Source organism: Dromiciops gliroides, chromosome 6 (assembly GCF_019393635.1).
Source record: "Dromiciops gliroides isolate mDroGli1 chromosome 6, mDroGli1.pri, whole genome shotgun sequence".
Lineage (NCBI taxonomy): Eukaryota > Metazoa > Chordata > Mammalia > Microbiotheria > Microbiotheriidae > Dromiciops > Dromiciops gliroides.
The window spans coordinates 156,006,653-156,026,912 of NC_057866.1; the positions used below are offsets into that span (position 1 = coordinate 156,006,653).

Here is a 20,260-nt window from a genome sequence, read left to right on the forward strand (position 1 = left end):
AAAAAACACTTTTGTTAGAGCCCTGTTAAAGCTGCCCCCACCCCCAGGATTGAGGGTGGGTGGGGAAGCTCCTTCATAGATATGTGTGCTTGTCATTCCTGTATGAGGTCTCATCTTTGCTCAGCCTTGAAGAAAGTTAAGGATTCCAAGAAGCAGAGGTGAGGAAGGCTGCCATGGAAACTGCCAGGAGGGGAGGCATCATGGTGAAATTGGTGCTTTGTGCCCATTATTTATCTTCCCCTTATTTTCCTCATGAATAATATGAAGAAAATAAAATAAGCTCCATTTAGCCCCCACTGCTGAATTCAGCCAACATGCCCATAGCCCCTACATGCTGAGGACTATGCCAGGAGCCTACGTTCTACTAGGCCTTGTTATGGGGGAGGGGCACTGATGAACACTGTTCAGTCATTTCGGTCTTTCATTCTTTGTTACCCCATTTGGGGGTTTCTTGGCAAAGATCCCGGAGTGATGTGCCGTTTCCTTTTCCAGCTTATTTTACACATGAGGAAACTGAGGCAAAGAGGGTTAAGTGACCTGCCCAGAGTCACACAGCTAGTGTCTGAGGCTAGGTTTGAACTCAGGAAGAGGAGTCCTCCTGACTCCATGTCCAAGACACTATCTGCTATACCACCAAACTGCTCTGATGAATATTAAAACATTATAAAAGTCTGCATTATTATTATTAATATGATTAGTAGCATAAACATCATAATGCATATTATCATTGTAATTTCCATGGTAGCAAAGTAGCAAAAACAACTATAATCTACTTTCCTGGGATGTAGTGAGAATTATCAAGAATTTTCGGTGATTGTGGAACTAGAAAGAGACAATTGTGGTTCAGAAAAGTCTATTCAAGAAACGTTAATCTAATATAATAGAGTGTTCAATGGAGCCGCTTCCAATAAGACCTTGAAAAGAACATTTCTTGCTTTTCCCTTTGATGTTCCTCCTTAGGTCCCAAGGAAGACATGACAAGAAAGTCAATCGACTAGCCTCTGCCCTACTCTGTGTAAATTATTTTATATAGCCTCTTGCTGAATTATCTATGCCCTCTTCCCAGAAGGGAGAAGCAATACTATGTATAATCAAACTCTAGGAATAGAAAAAAAGGCTCAGGTTTTCATATGTATGCTCGTGGTACAATATGGAATCAAGTGTGTTCAAAGATTTATGAAACCAAATTCTGGGTTGCATTAGCAATACTGTGCTGGAGCTATGAAAATAGTAGTCATCATGATGACGCTCAGGGTCTCCCTGATTAGCATGTGAGTTCCTTCAGAGGAAGGCCTATTATACATGTTTCCTTGGATGCCCAGCCGTTAGCATGGTGATTTGAACATAAGGGCCTAATAAATGTCTTTTTACCTCCTCCCCCCACCCCCTCCTTCTTTCCCTCCTTCCTTCCTTTTACTCCTCCCTTCCTCCCTCCCTCCCCTCTCCCTATCCCTCCCTCCCTCCTCCCTTCCTCCCTCCCTCCCCCTCTCCCTATCCCTCCCTCCCTCCTTCCTTCCTCCCTTCCTCCCTCCCTCCTTCCCCCACATGCTAAATGACAGATCACAAAGTTATATGCCTTGCTTCGTCCATGGGTGCTTGAGCATTCTTTAGATGGCTGCAACTGACAGCTAGTACACTGATCCCTGGGCTACCTAGATGCTTCCTGTCCCCAGTCCCTGCCATGCTTCAGCCTGGTATAAATCTAAACCAAGGATGAAACAGTCCTGACATGAGGTGGTTCTTGCCCCACCCCACTCTGGGGAAGAATCCCACTCAAAGAGGTTCCTAGTCCTGAAATCTATGCCTCAGCAACAATTCCTTTGCCAATATCTTTATTAATAGACACACATAGGAGCTCATTAAAGGGACAAAATGGTCATGGGTTCTGCTGGCACTCTACGTGAAGGCTTTGAAAGCCATCCTGGGTGGAAGCCAGATTATAGTTGGTTGTTGTTCAGTCATTTTTCAGTTGTGTCTGACTCACAGTGATCCCATTTGGGATTTTCTTGGCAAAGAAACTGGAGTGGTTTGCCATTTCCTTCTCTAGCTCATTTTACAAAAGAGGAAACTGAAGTAAAAAGGGTTAAACGACTTGCCCAGGGTCACACAGCTAGTAAGTGTCTGAAACTAGATCTGAACTCAGAAAGATGAGTATTTCTGACTCTAGGATACTTTATCCACCATACCACCTGCTGCCTATTATTGCCAGTTCTCCATTATCTGTGGTTCATGTGAGAGATAGCAATGCTAGTATAGCACCATGGCTAAATTTAATCTGAGGGTACCCAGAGACACGTCACTTTAGTCCAAAATGTATTCAGTTTTCAGAACAGCCAGCCAGTGACAATCTTTACTTACTTTTTGTTTTTCACTCCCATTTTTCACTCTTTTTCTCTTCTGTTTCCCAGAGTTGTTTTTTTTTTGTTTGTTTGTTTGTTTTGGTTTGGTTTTTTGTGGGGAGGTATTATTTATTGGCAAGTGAGGTTTAGGGGTAGCAATGTTGGAAAAAAAGGCAGAATGACAAGAATGAAAGGCGCCTGGGTGACCCACAGAGCAGATGAGGAACCCCGAGCAATCAAAGTTTGGCCAGCTCTACTCTGGGGCCCTGGGTGCTCTGGTAAGAAGGGAATAGGTTTGACACAAAGAGCTTACCGTTGCAGCCAGCCACATGATTTCTACATTCTTTCTCTTTTTGGCCTGGATATTTTGGTGGAGATTTTCTAGTAATCCTTTGAGATCATTTTCTTCTTGAAATTGGGATAGACCTGAAAAGAGGGGAGAAAATAAGTGGTATTTACAGTAACTTTTCGCCCTGCTCTGCTTTCACATCATCAAGTCTCATTTGGGCTCCCTAGATGTGCCAACCCAGAGAAATTCCTTTATTTATTCACCGTTCAGGTTTCTTGGCTTTACTCTGTTGCAAAGCCCCTTAGGTCATTCTTGTGGCTGGGGCCCATACAAAACACTAATACTTGGTGTCATGGGGTCATAGGCTCTTGGAGGTAATTTTTCTAAGCCTCTCACCTTAGGAATGAGTAAATTAAGGTTCAAAGAGGGGACTAGACTTGCCTTACAGCAAGTTAGTGGTAGATCTAGAACTAACATTCTAGTTTTCTGACTCCAAAACTGATGCTCTTTCCATTATATTTCATTGGCCATTAAGAGATTGTTTCTAGACCTCAGAGTTCCATTTACTCAGGTTTAACACAGCTGCTCTTAATCAGAATGCCCAAGTGGTACTCCAATTCCTCTTTGTACAGATGATGGAGCTGATGCTCAGAGTGGATAAGTGCTCTAGCATTGTGTTGAGAGTGCTGAATCAAGATTCGGGGAGATGAGTTCAAATCCAGCCTCAGACATTTTGTAACTATATGACCCTTAGTCAGTCATTAAACTTCTGTCTCCTTATCTGTAGAGTGGGGGTAATAATAGTGCCTCCTTCCCAGGTTTTTTGTCGGGATCAAAGGAGAGAATATTTGTAAAGTGTTTCACAAACCTTAAATCGCTATATAAATGCTAGTTCTACTACTACCACAACCACCACCATCACCACTTCCTCCTCCTCCTCCTCTTCCTCTTCTTCCTCTTCTTCCTCTTCTTCTTCTTCTTCTTCTTCTTCTTCTTCTTCATATTATTATTAAATTAAGGTCATGCAGTTAATTGTGTGGCAGAGATGGGACAAGAACCTAAGCTCCTGAAAACCAGACCAGTGGTCTTTCTACTAAGCAATAAGGATACTTTATCATAATTAAATGGTTTTTCCAGAAAACATAACTCATCAAATGTCCTGGCTTTTTGAATTTCCAAGTATCCAGGAGACTCTGATTTTGCAAAATAACCCAGTTTAATTGTTAGCATGTTATCCTTTTAAGAAGTTGTTTTTTTATTATTTGTTTAATGACAAAGATTATGAATCTTGGAAGTAAAAATAATAAAAACAGGTTTTTTTCCATTTTCTGTGACACAAAAGAGCTGTTCGAGATGAAGAAGCCCACATTTTTGGTAAACAAAGTAGAAAAGGAAGACCTGGCTCAGGTGTAAGAGGAACTGGGTCCAAATCCTGCCTTCGATGCCAACAGCCCGGGTAATCTGGGACAAGTCCATACTGTGTCCCAGTTTCCTCATCTGCAAAATGAGCTTGGTCAAAATGACCTCTGAGGTACCTTCTTGCTCTCAAGCTATGATTCTGTGTCCTAAAGACCTTAAAATCCATGGGGCTGGGGAGAAGAAGGAAGGGAGAGGGTGGCGAGGGGGATAGGGGAAGAAAAGGATAGAATAAAGGAAGAGGGGGAGGGATGGGAGAGGGAGAGTAAAGGGCAGAGAGAGAGAAGGAAAGGGAAGGAAGGGAAAGGGAGGGAAAGACAGAGAGGTAGGGGGAAGAGAGAGAGTCTTCATAGTGAAGTCAATATTCTGATGGTAAAACCCCCAATTGGTTTAGAGAAGGAGAGTTACTATCCTTCCTAAAGCTATGAAAATGGGGTAGCCAGAAAGACTGCAACACCACAAAGGCAGTGTGGTATGCAGCATAGTAGATAGACCACTGGATTGACTGAGAAAGACCAGGGTTCAAATCCCACCTCTGATTTTACTTACTATGTGACCTGTGAATCTCAGTTACCTGATAGAATAAAGTTAGACAAGAAGACAGAAGACATATAGGGTCCTGTCAAGTTCTAAATCTATGGCCTTATGAAATAGCATGGGACCCCAAAACCCAGAGTCAAATCTGGCCTCTACCACTTGTCAACTGAGCAACCTTATGTCATGTAATATTGAGAAGTCCCAGTTTCCTGATTTATAAAATGGGAACACTTGCACTTTACCTCTCTCATTGTGTTATTGTGAAGAAAGTACTTTGTTAAGTGCTACATAAATGTGAGCTTTGTTTCATACATTTATTCAGCAAACATTGAGGAGGAGACAGGGTCGTATAATGGGCAGTGCCCTGGACTCAAGTCTGAAGAGAACTGGGTTTAAATCAGCTCTGCTGCTACCAATTTATGTATGGCTTTGGACAAGCCACAACTTCTTTTTTAAATGTTTTTGGTTTTGTTTTGTTTTGTTTTATTTTTGCTGGGCTCTGAGGGTTAAGTGACTTGCCCAGGATCACACAGCTCGTAAGTGTCAAGTGTCTGAGGCTGGATTTGAACTCAGGTCCTCCTGAATCCAGTGCCAATGCTTCATCCACTGTACCACCTAGCTGGCCCCAAGCCACAACTTCTTGAAGACTCAAGTTCCTCATGTGGAAGATGGCCTTCCTTGAGCCAGCATTCCTCTCTACCTGACATCCAACAGCCCAGCATGATGAAGACACCTTTAAGATGAAGTACGTTAGGGGGCAGCTAGATGGCGCAGTGGTTAAAGCACCGGCCCTGGATTCAGGAGTACTTGAGTTCAAATCCAGCCTCAGACACTTGACACTTACTAGCTGTGTGACCCTGGGCAAGTCACTTAACCCCCATTGCCTGCAAAAACAAAAACAAAAACAAAACAACCCAAAAAGGACAAGTACTTTGCACTGGAGAGAGAGTTTCAGGTTCAGGGCCTGGAGGCCAGAGGTCAGGTCTTTGCTCTTCTGCTTATCTACTGTATGATTTTGGCCAAGACACAAGACCTGCTTCTCTGAGTCCAAAGTTTGCTCATCCAGAATGGGACAGGCTCAGATTAGACAGCCTCTAATGTCCCTTCTAGCTCAAAATCTCTGATCCTGTACTTGCTTTCTCTGATTTAGCTACTCTGATAAAGACAAAGATCGAAGACAATTCCCAGGTACTCTTTTTTTGGCTTATTTGTTTTTGCAAGGCAATGAGGGTTAAGTGACTTGCCCAGTGTCATAAAGCTAGGAAGTGTCAAGGGTCTGAGGCTGGATTTGAACTCAGGTTCCTCCTGAATGCCGGGCAGGTACTTTATCAACTGTGCCACCTAGCTGCCCCCTCCCAGCTACTCTTGATGAAAAATGCTATCCACCTCAAAAATGAGAATTGAGGAAATCTGAATACAAACTGAAGGACACTTTTTTCAAATTCTTTATTTAAAAAAATAGTGGTGTTGAAAAATGATTAATATGGAAATGGTTTGTGTGGCTTCACATGCATAATTGACATCATATTGCTTGCCTTCTCAATGGATGGGGAAGGAGCTGGAGAAAGGGAGATAATTTGGAACTCAAAAAAACCCACTAATAAAACCAAATAATGATTTTGGGGAGATTTTAAAATAAAAATCCCCCCAAAAGTACCTTGTATATAAGCATGGTACTGGTTGGTTTTTTTTTTTAACATGGGGAGGGGACAGATGGAGAGAGTAATGAGAGTGATACTTCAAATAAAGAAGCAAAGAAAGGAGTGTCAATGAATAATTAAAAACATAAAGAGAAAAGGGCCAGACATAAAAATGAGAAAGGAGCAGAGATAAACAGAGCTGTGTTGGAATGATCATGTTACATTTACCAAGAGATAGAGATAGACATTATATACATTTCTATGTATATAACATACATGTGTATGTACACTATATGCAATATGTATGTATAATGTATATGATAAACATGTGTATATTTCTATGCATATTTATTATAACTATAAATTATATAGATCTATGTATATATCTATAGATAAAGATAGATATAGATGTATATTCATATCTATCTATTCATCGGCCCATCCATCCATCATTCTCCTCTATTCTCTTCAAATGAAAATCTCTGATCCTGCACTCGCTTTCCCTGTCTCTTGAAAGTATCATGTATACATAGTAACATTATTGCAATGATGATCAACAGTGAATAACTTAGCTACTCTGATCAAGACAATGATGGGGGCAGCTAGGTGGTGCAGTGGATAAAGCATCAGCCCCTGGATTGAGGAAGATCTGAGTTCAAATCCAGATTCAGACACTTGACACTTACTAGTTGTGTGACCCCAGGCAAGTCACTTAACTCTCATTGCCCCGAAAAGAAAAAAAAGACAGTCATCCAAGACAATTCCCAGGTGCCACTGATGTACAAAGGGAAGATTCACAGGTTCATATGCTCTACTCCTTTTTTCCATTCTTTGTATAGGGAAACATTTATTTCTGCTGATGTTTGTCAAGCTCACAATAAAATTGATTTTAATACAGGGGAGGAAAAAAAAAGAAAACACCTCATATTTAATTTTCTGTTTATATGTTAAAGCTCCCAATGGAATGTAAGCATATGAAAGACCAGCTTGTTTCATTTTTGTCCTTGAAGACCTAGTCCCTAGCAAAGTGTCCTTCCTAGAGTAGACATTAAAAACACCCACAGATCTAACACAATGTACAGGACCTAACAAATCCCAACAACAGCCCAGCAGACTGCTTATAATGTCCCTCCACTTCCAGTTCCCCTGAAGTCTAAGTTGGAACAGGACAAATCTGTTTCCTGGCATAGCTTCATTCTTCAAAGGGAGTTCAAGGAAGCAACGAGTGAGGATTCAGAGGCAATAGTTTCTCATGCCAGCCATGCCTGCCTTGATGTGTGACCTTGGATAAATTATTTAACCCCTCAATACCTGCTTCTTCATCTGTAAAATGAGGTTTATAACCCTGACTGGCTTCACAGAACTGTGGTAGAAAACAATTAATAAAACTCTTGACAGAGAATGCTACAATATTGAGTTCTACATCAACAATAAACAATAGAGGGGGAGTTAGGTTGCTTCCAGGGAATAGCTGCAGTAGTCACCTGAGCTAGGGAGTCGAGTTCCCCAGAGGTGGTAGCAGTACTTTTATCTAGATTACATCTAGCAAACTTGCATGTATACGTACACACACACACACACACACATACAGAGCTCATTCTCAACTTAATCTTTCCTCTGCTCAACAGAGTAGCTAGGCTAACACTCACTTTCTAACAGTGTCTTTCCTTTCCTTTACGCTAGACTGACTATAGATTTCTTGGATAAGAATATAGTTCCAAAAAGAATTTCAATTTGAATGAGATTTGGCAACCACAAACCTCATAGTGAGGAGAAGATACTAATTTTTTTTTTTAAGATGGAAACTTTTATAACTTTGCCACCATAATCCAATTTTCACCAGGCATAGTACTAAAATCCAAAGTTGTGAATTCCATCTCATATGATTTATTCAATTTTAAATAGAGTAACTATATTACACTTAAGTCCCAGTTTAAACTGTTAAATCTGGTCAGTGATTTTGAAAATTCAATCTTCTGCTGATCATAAAGGCCAAGTGTGTGTGTGTGTGTGTGTGTGTGTGTGTGTGTGTGTGTGTGTGTGTGTGTGTGTCTATGTTCTGTGAACCATATGATAGTCAAAAAAAGGAAAACCATGTTATGCTGCATTGCTGGCCCCTTGGAGTCAGGAAGACCTGAGTTCAAATCCAACCATAGACACTTCCTAGCTCTATGACCCTGTACAAGTCACTTTGCTTCTTCTGCCTCAGTTTCCTCACCTGTAAAATGAGCTGGAGAAGGAAATGTCAAACCACTCCAGTATCTTTGCCAAGAAAACCCTGAATGAAAAAATAATAATAATAAAAAAGATAACCCCAAATGGGTTCACAAAGAGTCACTAATTAATGAAATGACAAATAACAACAATATCCAGAATATGGCCACTAATCATTCTGCTACATTCTGCCCTGGTCATAGAGGGTGATGAGATGGGTGAAAGAAAACTAAAGAAAATAGCACATGAGTACCTGTGGATAGAAGTTATAGTGTGGAGGAGATCCATGCAATAAAAAAGCCTCCAGATAATTAGGCATATTCTAAGGGGGAATGAGCTTCCCTGGGAGGTGGTTGCTTCCTTATCATGGAAGGTCTTCACTTTTGGGGGGATGCTGTGGATGTTGTTTTTGGTCAATTATAGACCGGACCAGATAACTGCGGAGCTTCCAAATAACAATCTTAGAGGGCAGGCAAGACAGAGAGTACGGCTAAAACAAATCTACAATTATTTGGGACAAAGCTTAAAAGGCTGACAACTGGAAGCCTAGTCACTGCCGAGGAAAGACAAAATGCTCCTATTACCATATCTAGAGTCATTGTCATATAGAGGAATGAGGACTGCAGAAAATCTATGCTGTTTCTTTGCTCCTGGCCTTGGGCTGCTGAGCTTTGCCAGAGAAAGCCACACAAACGAGCTGATTTCCTGCCTTATAAATTTATGGTGCACAACCCCAGCAGAGCCCTTGGTGCAGTTTGACAATCTGTCTAGTCTACTCAATGACTCTGTCTCCCATTGCCCACAGTGACAGTTCCACTCCTAGTCATTTCTCTTCAGCTTCCCAACCACACATTATACATCCACACTTAAGAACAAATGACCTCCTCCTAATTTACTGAGGCGATAAAACCTAGACCCATCTCTTCTCCTTGTTTCCTCAAAACTTCTCAACATCATCACCTACTTTTTTTCCCCTTTCCTCCTCTTTTTACAGAAAAAAGAGATAGTCTTATTCTCGACTAAGGTGAAACCCTTTCACTATCTTCATTATCATCCCACTGCTTTCAGGAACATCTTTGAGTAATCATTGTTTTTCACCCCCTCTCTACCTAACACAGAGATTGATTTACAGTTTTTCCCTTTCCACTGGTTCCTTCTCATCACCCTAGAAATAAGCTAAGGACTTCCCAATTAAAAAAAAAAACATCCAGAAGGTCTATCTTTCTATCCCATCAAACTGTTATCTTTCTACTTCTTATTTCCAATGTCCTTGAAAAAAAAGTCTATATCAAACAGCTCCAATTTCTCACCAACCACTCAGAATAATCGATCAATAATTCTCATACCCTCCTTCCTGCCTGGAAATACCAATACTGTCCATCTCTTGCCAATCCCCAACTTCAAGTATTGTCTTTGGGAACACCTTCCCCTCCACTCCTCCCTTTCTCCCCCAATCTGGCTTTTCTTTATTTACTTAGTCTCCCCAGGTTGGACCCACCTTCCCCATCATCTCTGGCTAGGCCACCGTCTCCATATTCTCTTCCCTAGCTGCCCCCAAACACAACCCCAAAAACCTACTACCTCCCACAGAAGTCCCCTACATTTTTGGACATCTTCTGACCACTGTTCTTAGTTCAGCCTTTACAGGGAAAGCAGAATTTACTTGATTGCTCTTCTATAAGAGAGTCTTTCAAATATTTGCAAACTGATTTCATATCTTCTCTCCCCAAAGGTAAACAACTGCAGTTTCTTCAACTCATCCTCATATGATATAGTTTTTTTGTTTTGTTTTTTCTTTTGGTAGGGCAATGAGGGTTAAGTGACTTGATCAGGGTCACATAGATAGTAAGTGTCAAGTGTCTGAGTCCGGATTTGAACTTAGGTCCTCCTGAATGCAGGGCTGGTGCTTTATCCACTGCACCACCTAGCTACCCCCCATATGATATAGTTTTAAGCCTTGTGACCATCCTTTTAGGCATCCTCTGGACATGCTCTAGCAAATAGCCTAAAAATATTTCAGAGGTATTCTTTTTTTTTTTTTTTTTGCAGGGCAATGGGGGTTAAGTGACTTGCCCAGGGTCACACAGCTAGTAAGTATCAAGTGTCTGAGGCTGGATTTGAACTCAGGTACTCTTGATTCCAGGGCTGGTGCTTTATCCACTATGCCACCTAGCTGCCCCTCCAGAGGTATTCTTACCACGGCAGAATAAAGAGGGACTATGACCTTCAATTTTTGGACACTACTTTTCTTCATGCCTCCTAAAGTTTCCCTCAGCTTTTCTTTTTTTTCTGGCTGTCACAGTGTATATCAAACTTGTAGTCCACAAGAACATTTCATTCTTTTTCAAACAATTGCTTTTGATCTTCATCTTCTCAGTTTTGTATTCATGTTGATTTTTGGAACTCACATGTAGAACTTTATATTTATCCCATCCAGCCATCCACCAGTCTATATTACCACTAATAGTGAAATGCATGCAGCATGGTGTCATGGATAGTAAGCCAGCCCTGGAACCAGGAAAAGCTGGGTCTAAGTCTTTGCTCTGGCACATATCAATTGTGAGACCCTGCACAAGTCACTTAAAACCTCGGTGTTCTAGGTGACTTTCTGCAACCATAATCTGCAGAGAAAATTTTGATCTTCATTGATAGAGGCAGTTGAATTATCTGAGACATTCCTAGCCTACTGATCCAGACCCAACTCCTAGCCTACAATTACTGGAATAGGCATAGTAAGCCACTGTCCTATGGTTCTATTCACTCTCTCTGTTGTTGCCTAAGCTAAAAGTGTAATTCCAGAACACTTCCCCATGTTTTATACCTTCCCTCTTTCAATGTGAGCTACTGGGAAAAAGAGCTTGTCTCACTTCTGCATTTCCATCCCTTAGGACCTAGGAACATGGGAATAAATTCGCACTGTTTGACTATCCTATAAAGGTCATTTTTATTAGGTTAAGTGCAAGCATCCCAGCCTGTTGAGATCTCTCCAGACTGAATCTGCCATCCAAAATACTAGCTAGCCCTTCCACTCTCTGGTCACCTACCAGTGGGATAGCCATGATGTAACTATGCCTTCTTTTTTCTTCTCATGGTTCCATCTCAAAACAGATTTGCATTAACAGCTAAATGGTGCAATGCACCAATTTCCCAACATCCTTTCCTTTCTTATCATTTTTCTTCCCCTAGTCCATCCTGCCATCAGATTTATCTTTCTTATTTTTAGATCTGCTCATACCAGTTCTCTACTCAGTAATCTTCAGTGGCTTCTGAGTAAACTTCAACCAGCTTTGCCTGGCAGCTGAGGTCCCCTAACACTTAAGGGCCCCCCGACATTTTAGCTTTAACTCATATCTTCTTTTATTCTTTCTCCATATTGAGACAACGAGCTGGAACATTGGAAGGAGCGTTAGACTTGGAGTAAAAAAGGCCGGAGTTCAGGTCCTTCTTCACACCCTAACTGTATCACCCTGGGTAAGCCATCACCTCTTAGTCTAGGCTTCCTTGTCTGTAATATAATAGGGTAATAGTAATAGTAAGGTATTAACAATAGGGTAATAGTAGCACTTTCCTCACAGGGGTGTTGTGAGGATCAAATGAGATACATACATAAAGTGCTTTGGAAATATTAAAACACAATGCAAATTACAGGGACATTTATTATTATATGGTATATTCCCCTCAAAAATAAAAACTGTGATGTTCTCTATGTTACAGTGGAACTTTCCTCCTTATCTCTCCTCTTCCTCACTGTCTCTTTCTTTCTTCCTTTTTTTTTTTTTTGAGGAATTTATATCTATATTTTAATGACTAACTCAAATCTACTTTCACTTCAGACCTCATATAACCCTTTATTCAGTACCTCTCTGATTCACTTAACATATTTTTTGGGTGTTTTATTTGTGTTTGTGTCTTATTGCCTTACTAGACTGGAAGCTCTATGAGGGCAGGAACCCAATGTCAGCTAAAATATTTTTCTTCTCCAGCACAGAGTAATCATACAAAGTAGAAGCCTAATAAATTGGGGGGGGGGCGGGGTGCATTTTCAGTTAAGGGACTTGCCCAGGGTCACACAGCTAGAAGCTGTCAAGTGTCTGAGGCTGGATTTGAACTCAGGTCCTCCTGAATCCAGGGCTGATTCTTTATCCACTGCACACCTAGGTGCCCCCTCCCTAATAAACTTTTGATGACCACTTAAATCGAATCTTGGTTCTGCCACTGGGTTACTTTATAAGCTTGGGGAAGTAACCCCTTTTCTGAACTTTGGATTCCTCAATTGTGAAATGAAAAGCTTTTCTCCATACCCCTTTTAAGATTGTGGGTAAGCCATCTCTTCATTTCCCAAACAACCGTGCTACTATTAACTTTTCCATCATCCTCCCATGTTGGGTGTTTCATCTCATCGCTTTTTTTTTTTTTTTTTTTTTTTTTTTTTGTGAGGCAATTGGGGTTAAGTGACTTGCCCAGGGTCACACAGCTAGTAAGTCTTAAGTGTCGGAGGCTGGATTTGAACTCAGGTACTCCTGACTCCAGGGCCGGTGCTCTATCCACTGTGCCATATATCTGCCTCTATCTCATTGCGTTTTAAGCTTCCTCTTTGTGTTTTGTCTTCAACAGTTAGACTGTTAGCTCCTTAAGGGCAAAGACTGTTTTTCTTTTTGTTTATGTATCCCAAGAGCTTAGCACAGTGCCTGCTGCATAGTAGGCACTTATTAAATGGTTACTGGATGGTCTGTAAGGTAACTTCCAGCTCTGAACTCATATGATCCCAGTTATTTTACAAAATTAAATCTCTCCTTTAATTCTGTGTAAAAGTTATATAACAACTCTCATTAGCAAGCAAACAAATGCAAATTAAATGAAAGCTGATAGAGATGGTTTAAAATTGGAAAATGTAATTCTTTGAGATGCATTAAAAACTCGAAAAAAGAAATAAACAAAACCCCATTGAAACTGTTTCCCAGAGAATTATTTCCAAACTGCAAATTAAAAAAAGCAATATAAGAAAACAAATATCAAAACTCTCAAACTGATCACAGTTGAATGATATCTTTGATCCACAGACTTTCATCTTTTCTCAAATGAATTTTATACTTCTGATCACCCATGGCAAAAACTTGAAAGGTAATTTAAAAAATACATAAAAAGAAATCTCCTCTGACTCAGTTATTCTGAAATACAGGCCACAGGACTTGGTGTTAAAGAAGGATGGTAGAATTATAATGGGCTCATTCTTTTGTATTTTTGTATTATATTAAGGTGCCATGAATGAATTATTGAATGAGGTCCAGATTTCTTTTGATAGCTTAGACGTGCTTTCTGAAAAGAGAATCGTAAGACTGCAGAAATGGAAGAGACCTCAGGACCATCTGGTCTAACCTGTACTTAACTAAGAATTCTTTTTACAGTATTGTCAATAAGTGGTCATGGAGCCTTTGCTTGAAACAAATCAGTAAGGCTTCAATCTTCTGAGACATCCTACTTCACATTTGAACTATTCTAATTATCAGCTATTTTTAGCTTATATTTTTACTTAAATCTGTCTCTCTCCAGTTTCCAATTATTGCTCCTTGTCATGCATTCAGGAGCCAATTGGAACTAGCCTTCTTCCACAAGTTAGCACTTGAAATACTTAAAGATTACTTCCCCTCAATACATAACAATTTCACCTTCCAAAAACTTCTCTCTTCCAGGCTAACTCTCCTTAGTTCTTATTTTTATTTCTAAAAATGTTCTTACTGTGAACTTAATAATCACCAACAAATACCCATTTCAACAAAAAAAGATAGAAAATTTTATCAGAGACTATAAATTCCATTATGTTCATTAAAAAATGGGAAATTAATACATAAGTAAAAGTAGAAATACACTTGCTCTATTTGTCTCTTTTTATATATATATGTACACACACACACATATATATATATGTATGTATATATTTTCCTTCTGTGCATTTGAGAAAATTTTATTAATAGTCTTTTGGGGGTCTATCTACCATTACCCTCTAATCTATTCCCCTCCCCATTTCCTTTTTTTTTTTTTTTTTTTTTTTTTTTTTTAGTGAGGCAATTGGGGTTAAGTGACTTGCCCAGGGTCACATAGCTAGTAAGTGTTAAGTGTCTGAGGCCGGATTTGAACTCAGGTACTCCTGACTCCAGGGCCGGTGCTCTATCCACTGCGCCATCTAGCTGCCCCCCCATTTCCTTTTTGTAATAAAATTTTTAAAAATTATTTGTTCTTTCTACTGATTTTCATATGGAATGGTCTCCTATCATTTCAAGCATCCCAACTGCTCTCCTCTCCATTCATTTAAGGCACAGATGTGCAAAGCACATCATATTAAAATGGGTCTATACTTAGGAAATGTATTGTATATAGCAAGGATATCAGTTTCTTTTGTCTGGACATTATGATTCATTACACATCCTTACTTCAATAATTTTCCCCCCATACTAAGCTTTTAGTCCATTGAAACTACTAGATCTTCTTTATGTGAAGCGTAAAAATTTAGTCGTTCTTCCCCATTATATTCCATAACACAAAATAAATATTTATCAAATGATAAGAAGGGTGACACATGGTGGGGGAAGCAGAATTGGAGAGGGGCTAAAATAAAGTGAGGGGTCTAGGTAAAAATCAATATAGTTACATTTGCTTCTTGTCTTTGTGTCCTAAAATGGTATTTTTTTTTTTGTGACACGAGAAACTGGAAAATTTTGCTGTGCCTTTCTTTGCATGATCCTATGAAGTCAACAGTTCCAAAGGTTTTGTATTTCATACTTAAGGCTCTGATCAGCTGTTTAACATAAGAATCAAAAGCAAAAGATACCAAGCAAAATGACATCCAGAATAATGAGTGGATCAAAGAGTCATCCACAGGAAAAAAACAAAACCTGACAACTATGTGGAAAAAATTATAACAATGAGAAAAAATGTTTTGATGCCACTATTGTAATTTTAGAGGAAATTTTATAATGTCAAAATAATTCATTAAAGAAATAGGAAAAGATTAGATTAATGAGATAAGCACATCAAAAAATAAACAAAAGAAGAAGAAACTCGAACAGAAGTAGATAAAATGTAAAATAAATACAATGAAAAGGAGAAGTAAGGGTTTTTTGGGGAGGGGTGAGGCTAATGAAAATCTATAAATCTTCGGCTCATCTAATTTTTAAAAATTAAAAAAAAACGCAAATTGTACAAATAGGAGATGAACATGGTAAATTCTTAAGAGAGCTAATTTAAAAAGAATTATCAGAACCTACAATGGTCAGAAGTGAGAGTTTGAAGTAATTTTTAAATAAAAATATAAAGTATTCCAATCAATGAAATAAGAAACTGAGATCTTAAACAAACCACCTCATAAAGTAAGAGTGAACAATCTGAAACAGGGGGATTAGGGAACCAACCATATAGTTTGGCAGGTAAATTATATTAGACATTTAAAAATGATCAATATCTATTATAAACAAATCATCCTCAGTAACTGGTAAAAAATCATTCTACCTAATTTCTTTTATGAGACAAAGGTGGTTACAATAGCTAAACGAGGAAGAGATAAAGCAAAATAAGAGAATTATACACCAATACTATAAATGCAGATGAATTTAAAATAAAACTAAAATGTAAAGACCATATTGACATATTAAAAAATAATCTTCACTTTGACAAAATTGGATTTATACCATGGAAGCAAGGATGTCTTGACATCAGGAAAAAATTAGCATATTATTCACATTAAAACCAAAAGCAATGAATCCCCCCACATACACATATTAAGAAATGCAGAAAAAATTTTAATAAAGCACACCACCTATTTGTGCTAAGGTCCTCAAAATATGCATATAAAGGCCATTTTAATATAATAAAATATATAGACATTTATAAAAATATAGTTCTAAGTACAATGGAGAAACATAAGAAGCTTTCACAATAAATATGGATAAAGCATGATGCCTTACTTTGTCCTTGCTATTTGACATAATTATAGAAATGGTAGTGATAGCAATAAAATGAAAGCAATATAAAGGTACAACAACCAAAGAAGAGACAGAATGATCCCTATTCACAGATGGCATGATGATTTACTTAGAAAAACTCAGAGAATTATCAAAGAAACTAAGTGAAATAATCATTTCATACTTCATATTTTGATTCTTATGTTAAACAGCTGATCAGAGCCTTAAGAAGTATGAAATACAGATTCATTACAACCTAATTCTACAAAAAATCTTCATCATTTCAATATAACAATGAATTGCAAAAGACAGGAAGAGAAAAAAGAGAAATCTGACAACTTCAAAATGAATAAAATACCTAGAAGTCAATCTATCAAGATGTACTTTAGAATTATGTATACAAAATATTCTTGTAAAGAAAAATAATTGAAGAGAGAGTCATTGTTCATAGTTGGGTTACGTTAATGGAATGGAAGATTACAATGATAAATAGTGAATTAAGGAACCCAGAGAAACATGGAAATGCTTGTATGAATTGATGTAGAGTGAAATAAGCATAACCATGAAAAACTATATGCAAAATGACTATGACAACATTAACAAAAAGGATAAGGAAATGTGCCAAATGCTATATAATTAAAATGATCAAATTCTTATTTTCAGAAAAGAGATGAGGTATTATGGTCTACCTGTCTGCTGTACCTTTAGGACTTTAGGTCTTTTCAGCCACCCTGCAGATGAACTAGCTATTATATGTTATCACCCCAATTAGAGTGTGATAAGACCAGGGGCAGTTTGGTATTTTTGTCACTTAGCATAATGCTTGGCATGTAGTGAGAACTTAAGAAATGCTATTCATTTATTTATTCTTATAAAATGTTGCATTTGTTTTCAGCCTTTCTCAATGGGTTAGTTTTAGTCAACTATGTTCATCTTTTTTGTTCATTCATTCATTTGTTCGTTCCTTCCTCCCTCTCTCCCTTCCTTCCTTCCTTCTTTCCTTCCTTCTGTAAAGAATTAATTGTTATTTGATGTTTTTATGACCCCATCTTTTGGCTAGAATTTTAAAAAACCCTGGTGCATGCACTGGCCTGGGGCTCAGGGGCCACGCCTCCACAACAGCACAGCGCTCCCACCCACTAGGTGTAGCCATCACCATGGCACCGGTACCTCACGTTATCACCACTCGCAGATGTCCACATGGGCCTGGCAAAATTATAATGACTGGAAGCCCAGTGAGGGCATAGTCATGTGACTGTCAGCCAGGGCTGCCAGCCAATTGGCTTGGGGCTGTGTGTGGTCAGCCTGGGGTCTGCTGGGAAGGAAAAGGGAGGAGTTTTGCCATTCTAGCTTGAAGCTGGAAAGTGACAGGATGCAGCCATGTGTTCTCAGCTAATTCCTAGGTGGTGGTGTTATTCAGGTTGTATTGTTTCCCATCCCCCATTTTTTTTCCCCTTTCCCTTAATTCTACTGATTTTGCTTGTGTTTTTAAGTTCATTCTTGTTAATAAACCCTGTTCTGTTTTTGAGGGAGGCTGTTGGTCTCCTTCCTTGCCCCAATATTGCGGCGAGCCACCTAGCTAACACTCCCCAATTAAAATTTGGCCGCTACACTTCCTTCCTTCCTTCCTTCCTTCCTTTATTCCTTCCTTCCTTCTCTTTCTTTTTCTTTCCTCTGTCCTTCCTTTTTCTTTTTCTAACAAGAGAAGGCTCAGGGACTAAGGTAGAGGTAATATATTGGGAAATGACTGATGCAAAAATAAAGAGAATGAAAAAGAAATGAATGAGTGTAAAGATTCTGTTAATAAATGAAAAATTAAGAGCTAGCTAGAAATACACATTCGTGTTAGGCTTTATGGTGTGGTGGAAAGAGCACTAAAATGGGCATTATAGGACCTTTGTTCAGATTGCAAGTCTTATTTACTAGGTATTTGGACTTGGATCAGGCAGTTTCATTGTTCCTGCTTCATTTTCCTCAGCTCTAAAGTGAGGAACTGACCTGACTGATTTCCCCAGTTCTAAATCCTGTCATCTATTCTTACATGTTAAAAACAAGATTTCTTATATCTTTGTAAACCCTCCCCTCCTGCCAATTTCTCTTATTAAGATTTTTGAACACCTTGATTGCAGGGACTGTTCTATCATATCTATTCTTCCCAGGGCCCATCACTGTGTTGGGCCTCCAGGCATGCCATAAATTCTGAAGAAGTTGAATCTGAATTAGAGCTGAAGAAAAATAGCTTTCTTTGTTTTCAGGACATGTGACAATCTTCATTCAAGTGTTTATTCAAAAGCTGCTCATAAAGTAGCTCCAGCCTCATCTGAACACTGCACACCTGTTAATAACCATCATCTACACCTTCAAAGTATATACTCAGATGTGTTAAAAGTCCCTGAAGAATTGATTTGCATAGAAAAAAAGTTGAAAGTGAAATCTCTGAGAATACCTCCAAGTGTGGAAGTTATAAATAATGTAAACAACATTGAAGCCCCCCCACCCTTACCATGGCAACCAAAGGAGGGGGCAAGAATATTTACGTTCATGAGACAATAAATATAGCTCAGTCCATTTTCAGTCTTTAATTCAGAATAGGTAAGCACACTCACTTAGAGGCAAAGAAGCAGTCAAAGATTTTCCATACAGTAAATTTCTTTTTGCTATGAAAAATTAATATTTAGTGTTGAGGGTGAATAGCCGATTATAATTAAAACCTAAATGAAAAGCATTCTAAATCATCTATCTGTATGACCATGCAGGCATAGCTGTTTTAAAGGAAACTTTTGTTCTGGGACACAGTATATGCTGGAAGAAATCCTGAAAGGAAATCACCTCAAATTCGGGCTATTGAACTCCCTTGTGTTATTTTACCTCACTTCTGCCAAAGCAACAGAGATAGAGATTGAAGGGACCCTAGAGGTCATCTGGACCAGTACCTTCATTTTCAGGTGAGGAAACTGAGGGACTGAGAGTCTAAGCTATATTGTCCTTTAAATCCATCCCACCTTCCAAACTTCCCTATTTTTTTTTTTTGCTCAAGGGCACCATTGCCCTTCCAATCACCCAGATTCACAACCTCAGCCTTATACTTGATGTCTTACTCTCTTTTCATCTCCTATATAAAATTGTTACTGAATCTTGTCATTTCTCCTTCTTCAATATCTCTTGAATCTGTCTTTTCCTTGTTACTTATATGTTTACTACCATAATTCAGGCCTTCATCACTCCTTGTTTGGACTATTGCATAAGGCTCCTAATTGATCTCCTTGCCTCAAGTCTCTTTCCTGTCCTGTCCATTTTTCATCCAGATGCCAAATTGATTTTCCAAAAGTACAGGCTTGACTATATCATTCCTCTACTCAATAAAGTCCAATGGCTCTCTAATGCCTCTAGGATCCAATAGAAGCACTTTTTTTGGTTTTCTAATTTTATTATATGTTATTCCCTTTCCTGAATCCTAGTGTATGGGTAAACTGACTTTCTCTCTGTTTCTCTCATGATACTACATCTTCTTTTGCTATACCTCATTTCTATTTCTTGGAATCCCTTCTTTCCTTCGGAACTATGCTTAAGTAACATTTTCTACATCAGACCTTTCCTCATCTGTCCAGTTCTGCTCCCCGCCCCCAACCCTTTCAAAATTACTTCATATTTATTTTGCATATGCTTATTACAGTTTTTCTCTCCAGACACAATGTAAGCTCATCAAGGACAGGGATTGTCTCTCTCATTCATTAATTCGTTTATTTTATCCCCAGAACTTAGCACAGCAACTCTCACATAGTAGGTGCTAATAAATGGTAACTGATTGACTAAATATCTTGCTTGAATTTATTCTACTAGCAAGTGGAGAGGCTAGGATTCAAAACTCAC

General features: G+C 38.9%; 1 protein-coding gene across 3 annotated transcripts in view; it reads right to left on the reverse strand.

Moving 5' to 3' along the window:
* INPP4B (inositol polyphosphate-4-phosphatase type II B) overlaps window positions 1–20,260 on the reverse strand; it is a 965,936-nt gene that overhangs the window by 76,881 nt on the left and 868,795 nt on the right. For all 3 annotated transcript variants that reach the window (XM_043973131.1, XM_043973128.1, XM_043973129.1), the window contains one exon: window positions 2,653–2,765. In XM_043973131.1, the coding sequence (XP_043829066.1) occupies window positions 2,653–2,765 (113 nt within the window). The remainder of the gene's footprint in view (window positions 1–2,652; window positions 2,766–20,260) is intronic.